General features: G+C 38.9%; 1 protein-coding gene across 1 annotated transcript in view; it reads left to right on the forward strand.

Moving 5' to 3' along the window:
- Window positions 1-20844, forward strand: part of LOC118592200 (UDP-glucuronosyltransferase 2B7-like) — a 250379-nt gene extending 229535 nt beyond the window's left edge. The window contains 4 exon segments of the mRNA XM_036201010.1: window positions 19551-19770; window positions 20574-20690; window positions 20692-20795; window positions 20798-20844. Of these exon segments, the coding sequence (XP_036056903.1) occupies window positions 19551-19770; window positions 20574-20690; window positions 20692-20795; window positions 20798-20844 (488 nt within the window).
- Window positions 20845-21752: the final 908 nt, after the last annotated feature.

Here is a 21752-nt window from a genome sequence, read left to right on the forward strand (position 1 = left end):
TAAACAGAGAAATGAGTTGGAGATGGAAGAGCAAAATGGTAATGAAAGTATTGCCACATGAATAAAATATATATCGTCTGAAAAATGTTGGAATGATTTTACTCAAAGACACAAAGTGATCATTCATGAAACAAATCTATTTACTTTATTTACAAAGCAATTTATTTGTGGTTTACATAATATATGTATATTAAAGGTAAACTGAGATGAAATGCTAATGTTACCTCAATAATTCAGCAATCCTATTCATTATATAATCAATGAAGTCCCTATCTATCTGCCATGTATTTTGTTCTCCACTAAAGCTTCAGAAAAGCAGATACAATTATAAAGGAGCATTCTATCCCTAGAGTCAAGCTATCCCAGCATAATTATGGGGACAATGTTTGCAGGAATCATGTTAGTTTCTACAACAAACAAGCTATCCCTTGATACTTTGTTTCCTAAGAGGGTTATATCTGGAAGAATTTCTGGCATCTATCTCTACTTTCATTTGCATTAGCAATTTAATAATATGTATTTCTTTGTAAAAATATTTACACATATTATCTGGAAAGTTTTCAGAAAGCATGAGAATAGAAATTTTTGCTCTTGCTTATTTGCGGCTTTCTTTTTTAAACTAGAAGACCATGACTGCCAATGATACCAACAAAATATATTTGGATCCAAGCTTCAGTAGTTTAGGTCTTTAAAATGGAGATTTAAACATGATGTTGTAGTGAGATTGTTGTGCAATATTATATTTCATTTAATCATTTCAGCATGAAAGACATATTTGCACCTAGAATATCTTTAAGAGCAATGAAAGGGAGGCCCTCACTCTGCTGATGAGAGACACAACTTACCTAAAATTTCACTGAAAAATGGATCCCAGTCCTTAGCAGGAAATGACTCATAGAAAAAGTCAAAATAAAGCAAACATACCATATTTTCTACCCTCTCCATGAATGTCATTTGGCCACTTAGCCCTTACAAAACAATAGGTACATAGGAGGGAGGGAGTATAAGTCCCCCGCTGTACTTTTCTATTGCGTAGCCATTACCAAAGCGAAGACTGTACACAAAGGGTACTTGGAGTAACTCAGCTATCAGCTCACCACAGGGACCAATAGGATCTGAAAGAACAACATCAAACTTGGATTTCTGTAGTTTTGATATAAGTTGTTTGTTTGAAACTGCTTCTCTACAAAGCTTTAACCACAAATCAGAAAATTGCCCAAACTTTATGTTCATTGATGGGTAATATCTCCAACATGTATCTTTTGGCACATCATATACCCACATATTGACCCATTGGGTAAAAAACTTTTCTACTTCATCATTATTGGAAGCTGTAGGAAATGTTTCATATTTAAGACCAGATGGTTTTTTGGGATCGAGTAAGATAGAAGACAAAGGTCTCAAAACAGTCACTTCATGACCCCTTTGTACAAGTTAATCCAGTATTATGTTTAAATTCATCTAGTGACTGTATTCCATTGGCCATACCAACACCTTCCCACAGTTCCCATATCTGAAGTAGCAACTCATCTGCAGCAGGAGTAGAGCAGACATCCACTTCACAGGCATCCTGGGAAATCAAAGTCCCTCTGTTCACAGTGTGTTCCCTTCTGTCACTACTTTCACTATTATCTAAAAAGAAAATAGCCCAGAAGTTAATGTATAACTTGCATTGATTAAAGCTGGTAACTGAATGATCATCAACATGTTGAAGGACAAAATAGAGAATGCTAATTTTATTTGCTATCTTTTTACATGAGTGTGTTTAATATCTCTTTTATGATGAAGTGTTTTCAATAAGCCAGGAGGTGATGACTGCATGTTCCATCATCTATGGTACATAGATACTTGAATAATCTATATAATGTCTCTCAATAGAAGTGAGAGGAGTAATATGGTTGCTTTCTGAATTCTCCTCTAAACAAAATGGAACTCATATTAATTTACACAGCAGATCATTATTTCTTCCACAAAAGGAATAAAAAAATTTTGTAATTAATGTACTTATTACACAAAATTCACCAACTTAAACTGTGTGAGAAAAGTTTTATAGTATATTTGCAATAAAGCATAAATACCTTGACTACGTGTTTGCAAGAATTTCATGAGAAGTAGTGACCTTTTTCAGTCATTATTTTGACAAAGCCAAAAAACCTGTGAATGTGAAAAAAGCCATTCTACTAGCATGTTCTAGGAAGGGCCAAAGTATAAAAGGGTGTGTTGAGATTGCACACCGTGGGTCTAAGAGCCAGAAGTAGTGGATGGCTGGGGCAGAACAACATTCTCTGTACATTACAGAACCATTACACATATGAATCACAGGCAGTGACTACATGCACAAACCCCCATAAGATTAAACCAGCCATAATCCCAGAATGAATAGGGGGATACTTGAAGTCCCATGTCTACCTGAGGAATTATTGGTAGGTGATGACTGCTAGGGAGGAAGAGTGAGAAGCTCCAGTCATGAGAGAGGTAATCATGCTCCAGGAGATGACTTTATACCCATGCACATACTGACAGTATGTGTTAAGTGAACTCAACTGTGTTTCAAAAATGAACTTTTGAAGATGGGAGTGAAAAACAGTGTGGATTAGTGGGAAAAATGGAGTGGGAAGCTGGTGTTTGATCATTACTTATTATATACTTGTCACAAACTGTCGAAAAATAAAACAAAGGTCTTATAAAAGGAAACAGCAGGCCGGGCAGTGGTGGTGCATGCCTTTAATCCCAGCACTCAGGGAGGCAGAGGCAGGTGGATCTTTGTAAGTTCAAGGCCAGCCTGGTCTACAGAGTGAGACCCAGGAAAGGAGCAAAGCTACACAGAGAAACTCTGTCTCAAAAAACCAAAAAAAAAAAGGAAACCTACTCAGTAGAATCCCTTGTGAAATAACTTAATAAATATGCTCACTCTTCTGTTACCAGTATAGCATTCACTAGAGCATGTTTCTGCATACTTGCCTCTACAAAATAGCTTGGCTGAATGTCTGAGTGGATTTATTTAGAGAAGGCCGAATGACCCCACCAAAACAGCTAAATAGAACACCCTAAGTGATTTTTCTCTACCAAGGCTCTCACAAGCCAATTTCCTGGTTTAACTTATTCATGTATACCTCTAATGTGCTTTAATAACTGATTAGCTTTTTCTCAGAATCTCAGTGTCTCATAAAGAAACTGGTAAGTGTTGAATAAATGCATCTATATACCATGCACTTCAGAAAAGAGCATATCTGCTATTCCTGAGAATGTCAACTCCTACAAGTGCATCCATGCAACCATTGGACGCTGATTCATGTTCTACTTAAGGCCCTTGATGTGGTCCAGCAATCCCTTAGGATTTCAGGTTGGTATTCTAGCTACTATATTACATCCATAAATGGACATGACTGGACCCAACATGGTGACCCCATCTTATATAACATGTATAAAACACAGAGCTAATCATGTCATGCTAAAACTAGTAGTTACCCAGCTTTCTAGAAAAGTTGAAAAGTAAAGTATGATAAAAGTGCACAACCTATTCAGCCTTGAACAGAGAAACATACACCAATATCACTGTTTAGTATAGCTGAAGATGCTGTAAAGAAACTGTACTAAAACACTCCCCTAGAATAATAGTCATGTAGTTATCTAAACACAGTAAAAGGTTATCTGCTGTGGATATCGCTCTGTGTAAATAAAGTTCTGATTGGCCAGTGGCCAGGCAGGAAGTATAGGCGGGACAAGAGAGTAGAGAATTCTGGGAAGTAGAAGGCTGGGAAGAGACACCGCCAGCCACCGCCATGAGAAGCAACATGTAAAGACACTGGTAAGCCACGAGCCATGTGGCAAAGTATAGACTAACAGAAATGGGTTAATTTAAGATAGAAGAAGTAGATAACAAGAAGCCTGCCACAGCCATACAGTTTATAAGCAATATAAGTTTCTGTGTGCTTTCTTGGTTGGGTCTGAGCGACTGTGGGACTGGCGGGTAAGAGAGATTTGTCCTGACTGTGGGCCAGGCAGGAAAACTCTAACTACAAATGGCGTCCAACGTGTTGGCAAGAGTTTCCACCTAAAATCCGAGAAAAAAGATTCTAAGACGGAGCTAAAAACAGCTTCCTAGTTGTCTCTCTCAAGTTAGCGGCAGCCTGCCGGTTTGAGCTACTATGGCGGGTTCCTGGCATGTGCGTCTGACCTGCAGTGCGGCGGAAATGAGGAGTCTACAAGCAGCACTTTGCTCTGCTGCATGGTGGATTTAGCCTTTGCCAGTTAAAAGAAAAGATTTCTAGGCTATGTGCTGCTTTGATAGAACTGATTCTGATACTTGATGGTACACATGGCTTCAGACCCAGAGCTGGCAGTAAACTGTACCGCCGCCATGTTGGGAAGCAGGGGTGGGCGGAGCCAGCAGCCACAGCAGCGTTTCAGTCTTACAAAGATGGATATTACACAGAGAATCTGGTTTGTCTTGTCTTTGGGATTTTTAACTACAGAAAAAGATTTGATCGTAAAAGCTGTTGAGTTAAACAAGTATGTAAATTTTAAAGGTACCTTAACTTCAAAATTTGGATATAAGGATATGTTGCTTTGGAAAGGAGTCTCTGCTTTTGTTTCCACAGAAAACCAGAGGCTGTGGATTTGTTCCAGATTAAGATACATCAGGTTTGATCGGCCAAGACCACCTGAAAGGTCTCTGATGACACCATGGCCCAGATGATCTAACATCTAGAATGGTTTCAAGGCAACTGGCTCAGAGGTTCACTCTAATGGACTACTCCATAATCCTAAAATTTTCTTTGTGTCCCCATAAGATACAGCGCCCCCCTCCAGCAGGAAGTAGTAAGAGAAACTACGCCCACATTCCCAAAATTATCAAGCTGGCTTTGGAGATGGAATTGGCTCACTCCTTCTCTAAACCCAGACATATTGCTAAAAGAAAACGTTAAGAGATTCTTGTGTCCCAAATCAGAAGAGCCCTCTGGTGTGGGACAGAGAAAAACCAATATTTTTATTTAAAGTAGATTGATTATAAACATGATCTCTTTCTAAAGAAGAAATGGGGATATGATATAGATATAATAGGATAAAAGGGTAGTTTAAGGAACTTACTTCTAAAGAGCAACAACTTGTTTAAAATGTTTTACGTTGGTATAGACTTTAGTCTATTGATACAAACTTAAAGTTAATTTTGTTATACTGTGTGCATATTTCTACTCATGTTTAAGGTATTATGTTTGTATAGCTCATTTAAATTGTAATGGATAATTAAAAATAGATTAATAATTAGTCATCTATGGTAATCATACTCGTAGCCATGTTAGTTAAGTCTTCTAGGTATACATAGAGATATTTCAGACAGATAGGTAATCTTCAAAGACTTCAAAGACCTACAGAATATGGCATTTAAAATACTTTTAAAATTTAGACTTTCTGGACAGTTAGACATGTCTGCTCCTGGCAGCACCAATTTACTTCAGAGAGGAGGATGGGCATTGAAGACACTTCATATCTTATCATCACCTTTGCAAAAATAGCCATTTGGGCAAGAAACTGTTCTTGCCTGGACTGCTTGATCAACTGGACATGCAGGACCCATAGAAAGGTGACCACTAAACTTTGCTTGACAAAATGGTCCTTCAGGTTCCTGCTTCACAGAGGAAACTGCCAGACATTCTACAGGACACTGAGAGAAATGACCAAGAGACTCTAGCCCTGTGGGCTGAAAACAGATGCCCCAACTTTACAAAGGAACATTAGGTGACTGTCCAGGCTGCCAGCTGTCTCTGTCTACTCTTGCAAGACTCCCGAAAAATGCTTGCATCCTTCTCCCGGTTCTCAGGTAATATTATATCCTTCTGAGGCCTTTGATGTGGTTGAAGACTAGATAGTTATAATTTCCTCAGTTATGATAAAAGATAAGTTAGATATAAAACCTTAGACTCACAAATATAAGATAGATAGGATATCTTCTTTAATATTGTAACTGTAATTCTTGCTTGATAATTGTTTTGTTATATGTAATTGTACTATGTAAAAGTTAAAACCTTCCTTAAAAAAAAAAAAAAAAAAAAGAAAGAAAAGGGGAAGTGCTGTGGATATCGCTCTGTGTAAATAAAGTTCTGATTGGCCAGTGGCCAGGCAGGAAGTATAGGCGGGACAAGAGAGTAGAGAATTCTGGGAAGTAGAAGGCTGGGAAGAGACACCGCCAGCCACCGCCATGAGAAGCAACATGTAAAGACACTGGTAAGCCACGAGCCATGTGGCAAAGTATAGACTAACAGAAATGGGTTAATTTAAGATAGAAGAAGTAGATAACAAGAAGCCTGCCACAGCCATACAGTTTATAAGCAATATAAGTTTCTGTGTGCTTTCTTGGTTGGGTCTGAGCGACTGTGGGACTGGCGGGTAAGAGAGATTTGTCCTGACTGTGGGCCAGGCAGGAAAACTCTAACTACAGTTATCATTGAGAAGTTTTAATTATTTAAAAATAAGGTCCACTCATTAGTTATATCTGTCATCATTAGGTGATGCCTGACAAAAAAGCAAGTTATAGGAGGAATGGTTTATGTAGGCTTATATTTTAAACAATTGGTGTCCATCATGTCATTGCAACTGTAAGAATGTTCATGGTGATGAGAGCCTTAACATATTCCTTGTATGTTGTAGAACTAAAAAGTTAATATTCTTTGGAAATGCCTGCAAATAAATACCCAAGAATTATGTCATAACACCACAAGCATTTCTTAATCAAGTAAAGTTAATAACAGAAACTAGCGACTATGCCATCCTACATACAAAATAAATACAATTGACTCGCTATGTGGGCAAATAACAACACAGTGATACAAAATTTATGAAACAATAAGACAACATATGACTCTAAAGGAGAAACAGAACTATAAGAAACTGAAATAGACATATTTCCTTATAAATCTTATAGTAATTTAGAAATTGAGTTAATCATATAGGCAAATGAAGTCCACAAAAGCAATATTGGGATTGAACTATTATCAAAACCCAACAGACCTAACTAATGTTGATAGCAGATTTTATACAATAGTTATGGGATATATATTCTATCATCAAAACATAGCACTTTATCTAGTATCTATCAATCATAAATTAGGCTCACAAAAATGATCATCAGTAAGTTCTGAAAACTACATGTTTAATCTTTCACTATTTATTCTTTTACAGTTTCAACAAAATGACTGCCTCTCACTTTATTTTGAAGTTTGACAGCCAGGAGAAAGATGATAGGTGAAATCAGAACCTTGTGAGGTTGGAAGTGTTACATGTGGCCTAAGCAGATCCCACACAGGCTGTATTGCTTGTCAAGCAAACAACAGAAGTCTGGAATGCAGATCTTCTGAATTCTAACCTCTTTTGCAGCTGAATTCTAACCTTCCATGATTTCAAGGTCTCTCAGAACATTGTCTTTCCTTTGGTGGCAACTCAAGTTATAAATATCTCTCTACATAAAATTCATTGTTCTTCCTCACCTCCTCTATCTAGTATGTGGGTACATGTGTGACATCAGGCTGCTATGCACTCTTCAGAGGAGTACTTTAAACAGACCATCCTTTACTAATCAATGTAAGTGACTAAAACTGCATGTTAAAGAGACCTGGGTCCTCCCTCCCTCCCTCCCTCCCTCTCTCCCTTCTTTTCTCCTTCCTTCCTTCCATCCTTCCTTCCTTCCTTCCTTCCTTCCTTCCTTCCTTCCTTCCTTCCTTTCTCCTTTCAATCTTCACTTCTATTTCCTTGTCTATATTTGATTCCTGTGCTGCTCTAGTGGTTGGAGAGATACATGAGTGAGGGGACTACAGCACCAAAGAGGATGACTTCTTATTTTATATCTCACACACACCCTAAAAATGACAGCATCTTTTAGGTACAATTCTATTTCTACTCTTCTATGTGCCAAATATTGAAGTGCATCTGACCACTGCATACCTATGACAATAAAGACTGTTTTGATTGTCACAAATCAGTATCTGAAAAACACTTAACACTGATTGTCTGAGAGACAAAAGTCCTCTAAAGACTATACGGAAACAACGACCCCTACAAAATAATAATGGCAGGAATGTCTGTGTTCCTTGGAACTATCATATTCTTTGTGTTCACCAAAATTGCTGCAGTTCAAATGAATAAGTAGATTTTAGAGTTCAGATTTCATGTTTGAATTTAAAAGTAGGTCAAAAGTGAATCATTCCTGGAATTTTTTCCACCAAGCAACATATTCCATTATTTTTGAATTTAGTGTTACTAAAGTTCTCAGGTCATAGATAGAACACAATAAGATTCTTCACTAGAATACAGCATAAATGGCCACTAACACAGACCTTGACAAAATCCTCATTATCTGCTGAAACCTCATGAATCCAGCTTATACTTTCCACACCTTGCTTTTTCACTTTCTGGTCTTCTAGGCTCCAATCCAAATGTCCCACAGAATTTGCTTACAGAATTCTAGATTCTTGCATCTCACATGTCCATATTTTTCCATATTTCTTTGAAAAATCGTTAGACAATCATTTGTGAACCCTATAGCCAGGTTATCATGGTAATGAGCCCATTTGTTATCACTAATTTTCTGTATTGGTGACTATTCTCATCATAACTAAACAACGTACAAAAACTCAGAAGAGGAAGGGTTTATTTATGCTTTTATTTTTAGGGTTGTTCAAGACAAGAACAGTCACAACTATTGCATCGGGAGTGTGAAGCATTTATCTCATATTTGAGTGAATCAGGAAGAAATTGGACATGAAACAGGACCATAATATAGATTGTAAAGCATCCCTACCCATGACCCATTTCCTAGAACCAGGTTCCATCTCCTCAATGTTTCCCTACCTCACAAAAAATTTCTAAAATGGAGGATCAAAAATTCAAAGACATACATCTATGGAATATCCAAGTCATAACATATCTTATGACTTTCTAAATAGAGGACAAAGAATATAGAATCTACCTTTTCACATATTTCAAGATAAAATGTGAATAACATGCTTTTCACTTACTGGAAAATGGGAAGCAAGTATATCATTCCTACAAAATTGTAGATATAGAAGCTTGCTTCCCTGAAACCTCTGTGGAAGTTTGAATGTACTGGCTCACATAAGCCCAGGGAGTGGCACTATTATGAGGTGTGGCCTTGTTGGAGGAAGTATGTCACTGTCAGGGTGGGCTTTGAAGTCTCCATTGCTCAAGCTTCACTCAGTGTGTATTCAGACCACTTCCTGTTGTCTGTAAAATATAAGATGCTCAGCTAGTTCTCCAGCACCATGTCTGCCTGCATGCCTCCTTGTCCCACCATGATGATGATGGACTGAACTACTGAACTGTAAGTGAGCCACCCCAATTGAGTATTTCCATTTATAGTCATGGTGTCTCTTCAAAGCAATAGAAACCCTAACTAAGACAGGATTTGAACCCACTTTTAGGAGTTACTAGGTTATCACATTGAAGTTTGACTTGGAAAATCCACTCAACAGTGTATTCTCACTCAGGTTCCTATTCCATATCACCATCTTGGGACTCTACGTGGTAGGGTTTCTGTGAAGTAGTTGGGTAACTGCATTGACAACTTAGTTTATTCAGCCTTATAAACAAGCTAATGATGTCTGCCACCTCCATATTGCCATAAGTAGTACCACTTCATGCCACAAATGGCTCAAACTCTAGAGAGCTTTCAGGAAAAATATGTTCTTTCATATCCAACTCTTGTCCAGGTATCAATTTTACATTTCTGCTCATTTATCTGAAGCAATATGATAACCTCAACCACAGGAAAATTGTCAGGAAGTCTGACGTGAGGGTATTTTTCCTGAGAGGCCCTAAGGAGCAGAAAAGTAGTCCTATCCACCTATTACTAATCCTAGGTAGTTGCCTCAAAGGCTAGTCTGAATGGTTTTACCTCTGTTGAAACTCTTATGAAGCACTCAGTTAGCCTTACTCATTCTTATATGGACTCCAAAAGAGGTTGAACAGTTCCTTCTCAGAAACACTGCCTAATAACATGAGAAGCAAAAAGGTAGCATTTTTATAAATTCACATCTGCCAGGAAGCACCCAGACAACTCAGTGATAAGGATGGATCCACCTTGAAATAACTGTTACAGACCTTGGATACCCTGGGCCCAAAGGTGTGGCTTCATGTCTCTGCAATAAACCATTACCCTGTCTTACTAGCTGACAGGATACAAGTCACAGCAAATGTTATCAGTACAAAGCTCGAACCAACAGTTAATTAGACAGATAATAACAAATGCTTAAAATCAAGCAAACATGGTATAATTTGCATTACAATGTTCATTTATTTTCAATCTTATCTTAGTTGTGAAATTTGTAAGAGGAAATGCCAGAAGATTTTTACTTTGGTAAGCCTATTTTTTACACTGCTTCTTCCTTTGGGTAATGCAGACATATGGATGCTGTTTGAAATTTGCTTCCTTCTCTTTGAAGAAGAAAGAATTGGCCACTCTGCACTCTGGAGGTATTTGGTTCTTTTGGAATCCTTCTATCCTGAAATGACCTAATTTCAGGTAATAAATAGGTACCCTAAACTGTGATTAGTTGGATCACTTCTAGAGTTGCCAATAATTGTTTTTCACTAGGAAAGCTATGTGCAAGCTGGCATTACAATTCACTGCTTCCTAAGCCTAGGCTACTGAAATAACCATAGACATATTGCACAGGAGTGAAGCCACACTTTTGGGCCTAAGGTGCTTCCTATCAGTAATAGTTACTTCGAAGTGGACACATTTTCATAATGGCACAGCACCTCTTTTCTCATGGGGAGGAGCTAGGAATTTTGCTGGTTCAGTAAAGTACATTGTAAGTTCTCCTCGAAGATCTATGCTGTCATCTGCTCCAGATAATTAGCTAGGTTTCTAGTACCAGGTATGATTTTTCTCTTGTTGAGTGGGTCTTAAGTTCAATTAGAGAGTGTTTGGTAATTGCAAGCAAAGGAGTGCCAGTATTGTACTCTTAAGGCTATTATGCCATGTTGGTTATTGTTATAGTTCGTAGATATCATAACTGGGTATGGATGGCTGCTGGTGTTTTCCCTCTCCCTTCTATGACATCTACTGCTACCAGGAAAGCTAGGCGTCAGGAAGGAGACTTTCAGTTCAGATTCAGCTCAGTTCCTATGGGTCCTTTGTCTGAAGTGCATGGTGTCTTCAGCAATAGGAACTTATCTCCACCCCCTGGGGAGCAACTGAAATCAATAGCAATAATCCTTAATGTTTTGGGAGTCTTTTGGACCACCCTAAGCAACAACTCAAGAGGTGACTTCTCACACATGTTATGAGGGTTTTTTTTTTTCCCTCAGTCTATGGCTCTTATAGTTTTCCAAGTAGGAAAATTTCATTTAAACTGTATATGCATATGTATATAATAGACATATATTACATTGAACTTGAGGTAAATAAATCCTTACTGTTACTTACCCTCTTCTCTCTCTCTATCTCCTGTAGATAAGATACAAAGAGTTATTTTAAACTTTCTGAATTTGTCAATATTTGTTTTGTGTCTTAGTGTGCTGTCTATTTTAGAGAAGCTTCTGTGGGATGCTGAGGAGAATGTATATTCTTTGGTGTTTAGGGAATATTCTGTAGATATCTCTGAATCTCAGATGATGTATGATGTTATTTGATTCTGATATTCTTCTGCTTAATTTTTGTTGAGATGACCAGTCTTTTAGAGGAATCTATTGGAGAAAGTAGGGTACTTAAATCATCTACTACTAATGGCTTGCTATTAATCTATGTCTTTAAATCCAGTAGTATACTTTTAATGAAATTGTCACCAGAATTTGGTACATGCATATTTAGGGTAGTAAAATTTTTTTGGTCAATTGTTCCTTTAATTAGAATGACTTGTGTTTTCCACCTCTTGCAGCTTCTAGTACTATTTGTTTCTTCTGTATACTTATATACTTAGTGTTTTAATTGTGATATGATGTGGGGAGATTTTTTTTCCTGGTCTGATGTATTTGGTGTTGTGTGTGCTTCTTGTGTCTATATGGATAAGCCTTTTCTTGGGCTTGGGAACTCTTTTAAAATTCAATTTCTTATTTTAATAATGAATAAATGCCAACTGAAATATGTAGGATTGTGACTGAACTCAAAGGTGGAAAACAGCTCACAACATTCATTTACACTATTAATAAAGTTGACACAATATAACCTCACAAAAGCCACAAAATTTACATAATCTTATGTAAAAAAAAGAAAGAAAGAAAAAAGAAATCAGTCCTGGTGTGGGTCAAGAAGCTGGAAACTGAATCCTAAAATATCTGACAAGTAAACTAGTAAGTGTATATAATATCAGAACTACTGGGCCCTGCAAAGCAGTCCTGTAGAGGAGAGAGGATTGAGAAATAATATAGATAGGAAAAACATCCTATTATCGAACCTTGATGAGTAAGACATCTGGTCTGGCCTTTGGTCAAACATCCTGTTATCCAGCCTAAAAGAGCAAAGACAAGCTTGAATTCTCTGACCTCAAGTCAAGATGGCATCAAGGCATAAACTGGGGGCACTGGGAGCTCCCACACAGAGTGGAAACACAATCAGCCCTTCCATGTAGCTAGTTTAAACTTAGCTTTCAGGGAATACAGATCATCAAGGTCTTGTTATTATTCTCCTGCTCTTTATATTGGCAATATGTGTTGCTTGATGACCCTTAAGAGGTCAGAAGTCACTAAGTAGAGGGAGGGTCTTCATGAATATTAAATAGTCAATACTTCACCAAAAAAAATGAACCCATTGAGATTCTGTTTTGTGATTTATGGGTGTCTGCATAAAAAAGAAAAAGAAAGAAAGATGGAGATAGATAGATAGATAGATAGATAGATGGATAGATAGGAAGAAAGAAATGAAGGACAAAGGAAGGAAGGGAGAGGAAGAAGTATGTATGAAAGTAATGTTAACTAGTCTGACAAATCTTCAGCTCAGTTGAGTGAATTACCAGACAGGGAATTTGTATATACATAAGAGCATAACATAGAAGCAATGGTTTTAACATATCCTAAGACGAACTTCTCATAATCATGCAGTCGGACGTTGATTCCACTTGACTTCTCAGAACTGTAAGCTTTAATCATAAACACAAAATGCTGAGTCACAGGGTTATACTGCAAGTATTAAATCTTATCACATCACTAGGACAGTAATCTAAATGTTAGCATCCATTAACATGACTCAAAATGTTGTCAGTTATCTCTAGACATACTGGCTCAAAAGCTTATTTACTTTCAAAATCTATGTTAAAATGCAATGTCCAATATTAAATCAGATTAAAACACTTTTATCAATTTATAACATGCTTCCTTCATTAAAACTGCCACAGATTGAGGATTCGTGACATACTGTCTTGCAGTTTCCTAAAACATGATATGTACTTTATTAATATAATAGACTTTGTGACTTGCTTTGATTTTACTTTTTGTTTTTACTCTTTTTCTTATATCTTCCTACTTCAAGTAAAGATAGCTCTATCCTTCCCTATGTGGATTGATTTCTGGTGCCTCTAAAGACATTTGGCTCAGTAGGTACCAGAGTTGGTGTATCCCATCCACCTTTCTCTCTGAATAGCTCTTTAGTAAGCTATGTACATGACTATTTCAATATACAAGCAACACAAATATTGTCAGATTATGTACCAAATATATACTGCATCATACAAATCAGAGTTTCATATATTTTGTATCATCCTCATCCTCCAAACCAACCTGACCTCCTCTGGTAGCGTCTTTAGTGTGTGCCACACAGCCTTTAGGTATTTTGCTAGCAAAAGAGCAAGCTAGAAGAATGTGCTTATCTGAATTACTATTGTGATGTTTAAATTTACATTGTACTTGTTAATATGCTCCTTTTTAATAATGTTAACATCAGGCTGAAAAGATGGCTCAGCAGTTAAGATTACTAGCTTCTCTTCCAAAAGACTCAGATCAATTTCCAGCAACCACATGGTAACTCAAAACCATCAGTAATTCCAGTCCCAGGAGAGATGACACCAGGCAGCCCAGACAGAGCCAAGCTAAAGATAGGCCTTGATGTGCTAATGAACTAACCACAGGGTAGCACTGATATGTGAATGAATCAGATGTAAGCTGTGACCCCTAATAGCACAAAGCTAAGGCAAAATAAAAAGAGACAGGAATTGGAACTTTGGAAGTTGCCCCTTAGATCACATGCGGTGCTCCTTCTGAAAAAGTTTACTGAGCCTTTGTGTTGATACTCATCTGCAAGAGGACTTCAAAACTGGCCTCTGTGTATGACTCTAGCTTTGGTTACAATTGCACTTCCAGCACTGTTGATAAACTCACACATGTCCATCTGTGCTCTCAGGGACCTTCTGGTCCCTCACATGTGCTGGCCTGACACAGATGAAGGACTTCACCATGGCATGGGTCAAGACTTCCTAGGACTTCCTAAGCATCCTCATGGGAGGAGATTTCCCAATGGAAACCTGCAGCAGCATTTTCTGCCTGGCAACTGTCCCCTGCTTGGTGAGGTTTCTGTTTAACTTTTATTAACATGATATTATAAGAAATGTTTGTGTGAATATGCCAAATGCACTCAAAAGACAAATCTTGTGTGGGCATGCTAGTTGCTGAGGTCCGCACAGCCCACTGGCCATGCCCTCTGCATCCTCACTCTTACTTGGTTGCTTAATTCAAAATGGTACAGCTGATGAGCAAAGTGCAATTTTGAGAGCAACATTTAACCTTAACCATAAACTTTGATATTTGAAAAATATGCTAACTGGGGAAGGATGTTTGAATTTTTCCCATAATTATTTTTTTTTACTGATTCTTTGGAAATTTCCCATCATGCACTCCAATCCCACTGTATTTCCAAATTTATTAAATATAGAACTTTGTCTTGTTCAGCATTCTGATAAAAAAGACAGTTCATTTTATTTACATTTCTCCCCTTACAATACAATTTCATTCTTTACTTTAACTCCACTTAACATTGTCTGCCCTTTCTGTTCTGCGACAATCATCATAGGCTATTATGATAAGATATATGAACTTTTCAGTTATTGTTTTTAAATTGATCATTGAACCAACTACTTCATATACATGTAATTACCCAACACCCAGTTATTATCATGACTCCTATGAATGTGAGAAGAGCGGTCAGGATGAGATTATTACTCATTTCATTTATTTCACACTATTACTTTCTTTTATAATAAGGGTTATTTCTTTGTTTGTTTGAATTTTTCCCATAATTATTTTTTTTTTTACCGATTCTTTGAAAATTTCACATCATGCACTCCAATCCCACTCATTTCCCAGTCCTTCCACATCTGCCTCCCACCCCTGTAACCTTCCCCAACAAAAGAAAATAGAAAAAAAAATCACAAAAAGTCTCATGGTAGAAGCTGCAGTGTGCCATGGCGTCTCACACCTTATACTCTTTGAACAGACAATTTTACTTGCAAATGTTCATTGCAATGTGTCAGTGGTCTGGTTCAGGCCTCTGGCTCCTGCTACACTATTGGAGCTGGATCCTACTGAGATTCCTGTAAGATATCTTGTTGTTGCCCTGTGTCATGGAGCTCCTACAACTTTGGTTCTGCAGGACCAGCACCTTCATTAATTCCAGCAGCTCATAGATGGGGTAGGTGTTGGGGTGGGCCTGCTCAAAGCCCTGAATCTTGGCCTGGGTAGTAGCTGAGTTGGTCAGCCCACCAGCTCTCCCTTGCCCGTGTCACCAGGGCCAGCTCTCCCATAATGTACAGGTGAGGGATGGGGCTGCCACTCCTGGGATCACATCATCAGGGCCAGCTCTTCCATATCCATGCCAACAGGGCCAGCTCTCCTGCACTGTCAAGATGAGGGATAGAATAGCTCTCCCCAACTAAGTCATGAGGTCAGCTCTTCTACACCATCATAGGGGGGCCATCTCTCCCCCACTCAGTCATGAGGTCAGCTCTTCTACACTGTCATAGGGGGCCAGCTCTCCCCCACTCAGTCATGAGGTCAGTTCTTCTACACCGTCATAGTGAGCCATCTCTCCCCCACTAAGTCATGAGGTCAGCTCTTCTACACTGTCATAGGGGGCCAGCTCTCCCCCACTCAGTCATGAGGTCAGCTCTTCTACACTGTCATAGGGGGCCAGCTCTCCCCCACTCAGTCATGAGGTCAGTTCTTCTACACCGTCATAGTGGGCCATCTCTCCCCCACTAAGTCATGAGGTCAGCTCTTCTACACCGTCATAGGGGGCCAGCTCTCCCCCACTCAGTCATGAGGTCAGCTCTTCTACACTGGCTTAGGGGGCCAGCTCTCCCCCCACTGTAAAGGCAAGTGCTCACATCACTGCTGGTGCTACAGTGTGGTGGCTGGTGAGTGGATGAACCAGCTCAGCACAGGACTCAAACATTAAATGGACTCAAATGGCAGCCCAGACCAAGGAGGTCCATGTCACTATGGACACAGACACAGACCCCTGATAAAGAAAGTCCACGGACCCAGATATGGCCCTCCTTGGCATCACAGATAGCTCCATGGCTTCAGGTGGTAGTGCAGGCCTCTGACATTGGGTTGTTCCCTGCTGCCTTCATGTCTGCTGTTCTGCTTCTCTTCATAGAGACAAACTGCTTCCTCTTCTCTTTCTCTCCCATCTCTCCACCCCGTATTTGCTCATCATAGTGGTGCCTGCTCAGGCCAGGCCCAGGCCTCTCCTGTGTTGGAATTTTTTAAATATTTGTGTTTATTTGAGGAAGGGGAGGGTTTATTTCATCTCATAGCTCCCTGTCCGTTACTGAGGAAAAGCAGGTCAGTGGTTAAGGCAGGAATCAGAAAGCAGAACTGAACCAGATGTGATGGAGGGACTCTGTTTACTAGGTTGTTCCTTACAGCTTGCTCAACGTTTTCATTTTTATTATGGTTTTTATCTTTTGAGAATATAACGGAATTACATTATTTTCCCCTTGCCCTTCATCTGTCAAAAGAAGATATGACTTGATAAATTAATCAGTGAATATTTAGAAGGCAGTTGATAAATTAGAATGATGCTGAAATTTAGCTCATGTAGTACATTCTCAATGAGCTCTACTCATTCTTCATTTTCTTTCCCATCTTTATAAACTTTTGATAAGTGAATGAGCAGGATTTTATGGTAAAGAAAGCCATGGCTGCCACACAGGCGAGTAGGAATCCAACCACATCCAGAGAGTGGTACTGGAACCAGGTGAGGTTGTGTGCAAGTGGCCTCAGGTGCTTGGCTCCTTTGTGGTGCATGACAAACTGAATCCAGAAGACGGCTTTGTCCAGGGGCTTCATAGGCTGGTCTTGGTGGATGGTTGATAACCACATGGCTTTCTCTTTATACCTGAAAGAAGTAAAATTTACATCAAGTTACATAATGAATGAAAAATCCACATGTATAATTTTTATATAGGTAGTAAAGATAATTACTCAAAAGTAGAAGGAAAATGAATTATGTCTTTTGTTCATGAGTAGGAAGATCTTCAGAGGCATGTTTGAGCTCCTTGAGCATGCAAGGTTAAGCATAGAAAAAGAAAAATGGGAAAAGATCAAATATAATCAGACCATATTGTATGAAAAAAATTTCTTTTCAATAAAAAGAAAATAGAAAGAAAGAAAATGTAAATTTTTTAAAATGGAGTTTGTATAATAGCATAATGTTCCTTTGTGGTCTTGGCCAAATGTGACCACCTACATACTAAAATGGGCTTATGCATGGAAATGTTTTCCTTGCTATTCAAAACAATAGGTAGGCTAGGATTTTCCAACCCAGATTCTACCTGGGAGACTGTGGCTTTTAAAGCTGAAGTAGAAGGTAACTTGGGGACTTGCTCTTCAAGTGACCATGTACATAGACAACAACATGTCACAGAGACCCAATCTAACAAATACCTGTGATAAAAGTGATGATAAGGGATTAACTCAAATACCATCAAAAAATATTTATATTGACTTTGGAAAGAAAAAATTTCTGTAAATAAATATTGGGAAAATCATTATGTGTATTAGTAACACAGGTGGATTGTTGAACTGGAATTACAATCACACACTTTTTTTTCTTTTCTTTTTTTGTTTTTCAAGACAGGGTATCTCTATGTAGCTTTGCGTCTTTCCTGGATCTCGCTCTGTAGACCATGCTGGCCTCGAACTCACAGAGATCTGCCTGGCTCTGCCTCCCGAGTACTGGGATTAAAGGCGTGTGCCACCACCGCCCAGCTCACACATTTTTTTAAAATGTGCCTTGGTGTTTGGCCTACATGTATGTTTGTGTGAGGGTGTCTGATCCCAAGGACCTGGAGTTACAGATAGACAGCTGCCATGTGGGTGGTGAGAATTGATAATGGGTCCTCTGAAAGAGCAGCCAGTACTCATAAACACTAAGCCACCTCTCCGGCCTTGACACATTTCTTAACCCCTGGCTTATATTACTGGGTCTAACTTTGTCTGAGTTGCTGTTGGTTAAATATTAAGGTGGCATGCTGAAACTTTAAAAAGCATGAGAATAAATGCAGGAGAGTGAAGAGTATTGCTGTAGTAGTTCTTCAGAGTTCCCATCATCCATCCTCACCTCCTGGCTCCTCAAGACTGGACATTTGTCTCCAATGATTCTTAATCTATCCAGAATTCTAATAGAAGTAACTTCACATTTGACCAAAGTAATAAGAGGTTAGCTTCCTCTTAACAGGTTCTCTGGCCATTTGAAGGCAAGAAATCAGACACCTTGGGTTCCAACACTCAGCAGTACAAATGGATCCCCCAGAATGGACTTCTCAGTACACAAGAGAAGATCTCTAAGACATGAGGAATGACTGCTCAGGAAGGTGAATGTCAACACTAAGGTATTTGAGACAACTGTGATCTACTTCTGGAAGAAATGCTTAAACAATTGCTTTGAATATTCTGTACAGTAACTTTGGAGATTGGAGAATCTATTTTTATCTCCACTGTCACTATCTTTCAGATACTCTTAAGTCATTTCATGTTTGTGTTCATCTCCTATTTCTATACTTTTACATACACCATTTCCCTTACTCCAGGTCAATTTCAATTGCCAGTGAGAATGGTATCTTTCATCAATGACTCTGCAGTTACTAGTTCCCCCAAATCCCACATCATGAGGCTGTCCTGTATTTGGGGAAGCACTGCTTGTCCTAATTCTCATTCCATCAGTACAATCAACCAACCCACTCTACACAGAGACAACCTACCATGAGCAGTGACTCACTGTTCCTTTAAGAGAACACACTCTCCTGAACCACAGCCTGTGCTTGCACAAGATGTTTGCTGCACTTGGGGGGAGCTCTGCCCTTTTTGTCCATTGCACAAAATCATTCGGCTTCCACACTGCACCTCCTCTATGTGGCCTTCACTTAATCTCTGTGGGCTTGCACTGTTCCTTGCTCTAAGACATGGGAGGAATTCAGTGCCATCCCATGGTTATTTTAATGATATCTGGAGAATATTTACCCTTTATGTGCCTCTTGTCCTGCCTCTCATTCTCTATCTCAGACTTATGAGTAATCCTTGCCCTTAATTTCTCCCCTTCCTAGGTCATCCTAAAACCAGAGCTTTTATAACTCATGGTGGCACCAATGGCATCTATGAGGTGATCTACCACGGGATCCCTATGGTTGGCATTCCTTTGTTTAGAGACCAGTTTGATAATGTTGTTCACATGGAGACCAAAGGTGCAGGTGTTAGACTGGATTTTCTCACAATGTCCAGTACAGATTTGGTTGATGCACTGAAGACAGTCACTAATGACCCTTTGTGGGTACAGTGATTTTGTTCAAGATGGTCCTGGTCCAGATAGGTTCTCTCGAAGGTAACAGTAGAATTCATCTGATCTTTAGTGTAAGTCAGAATTTTTCCTTTGTCTCATACGTCCCACAGCTTCTAGAACAAGTACACATACAGAATACTTTACTTACAAAGTGTATAGTCTATGGCAGGACTCTTTCTAACTAGCTCTTATATCTTAAATTAACCCATTTCTATGAATCTATGTTTTGCCATGTGTTAAGCACTGTGGAATGGACTTTTACTGTCAATCAAGACTACAAACTATTCCTACAGACATACTGTATGAGAGGTTAGTTTAAAATATTTGATGATGGAAATAGTTTCTAAGCAAGTTATCAGTGAGCTGCATCCCTGCTCTCAAGTCATCTTGTGCAAGTATGTCCCATTCTCACCAGTTCCTAATTTGTAATCATCAATAGTGTTTTTATTGAGATTATAAAGAATTTTGACACAATTTCTTCTAAAGAGGATCAATGTGGTCATGCTCGGTGTCTATGAATCACCCCACAAAAAGGTGCTAGAAAAGGCTTATGAACATTTGCTCTGCAGGAAAGGTTTTCTTACCCAAATGATTTCCATTTCAGTTTTGGAAAGAATTTCTCAGAAAATACAAGCTTACAGGAAATCTTTCAAAAACATCTCAATTAAAACTACACAGTACCTAGTGCTAATCTATGGCATTTATTGAGTCTCATGATGCTTTCACAGTACCTGTCTTAGGCTTGAAGCACTTATGTAAATCAATTGGTTTTTTATATTGGTGTCTTTAGCTATAAGGAGAATGCCATGAAGCTATTTAGAATCCAACAGGATCATCCAGTGAAGCCCCTGGACAGAGCCAGCTTCTGGATTGAGTTTGTCATGAGCAACAAAGGAGCCAAGCACCTTTGTTCCTGTACTCACCTGGTTCCAGTACCACTCTCTGGATGTGCTTGTATTCCTGCTCACCTGTGTGCTGACTGTGATGCTCATCATCATGAAGTGTTGTCTCTTTTTTGCCAGAACCTTGCTAAAGCTGGAGAGAAGAAGAAAAGGGAGTAGCAGAAGTGGGGAGGACAGACACACGGACCTCCCCAGTGCATCCCAGCAAAGAAGGCTTTCCATCTTATCCCTTAGTCACATCTGACCTGGACACTGTCACTATTATTTTACCCTTTTGAATTAGACATGAGCTATCAAAAGTTCCATTTCCTCTCACTTAAAAAGTACTCTTGTAGCCGGGCGGTGGTGGCGCATGCCTTTAATCCCAGCACTTGGGAGGCAGAGCCAGGCGGATCTTTGTGAGTTCGAGGCCAGCCTGGTCTACAGAGCAAGATCCAGGAAAGGTGCAAAGCTACACAGAGAAACACTGTCTCGAAAAACCAAACAAAAAAAGTACTCTTGTAAAAGAAGATCACAAATTTTAAGTCCCAACATCACTTACCTCATATTATATTCCCAATCTGAAATGTCTCCCACAGACTCACAATTTGTTTTGTTTATTTTGTTTAATTTCTTCTTTTAGAATTTCTAACCTTGATTCAGTTAAATATTAAGTTGGTCCCTCATGATCACTGATTCCCACTAGATCTCACACAATATGTCTAAATCACAACTTCCTGTCCTCTAATTTATAATAACCAAGTAAGTCCAAATAGTGCTGTCTATAGATGCATGTGTGCATTCATGAGGAGACATTGATAGATCATGGCCAATGTACCAGTGTCCAATGAACCCCCATAATGATGATTTATCCTCTCCTAGAATCTATGACTGCCAAAAGTTCTTTATTTATAGGTGGAGTATTAGTAGATCTCCCTATTATGGAAATTTGGCTACCTGGTCTTTTGCAAGTGTTGTGCAGCTGACAGATTCGTTGAGTTTATGAATGCAAAAGCCATGGCATGTCCAGAAGAAAGTGTTCCATAATATTTCTCCTCATCCTCATCGTACATTCTTTCCCCATTCTT

This window comes from Onychomys torridus, chromosome 10, assembly GCF_903995425.1.
Source record: "Onychomys torridus chromosome 10, mOncTor1.1, whole genome shotgun sequence".
Classification (NCBI taxonomy): Eukaryota; Metazoa; Chordata; class Mammalia; order Rodentia; family Cricetidae; genus Onychomys; species Onychomys torridus.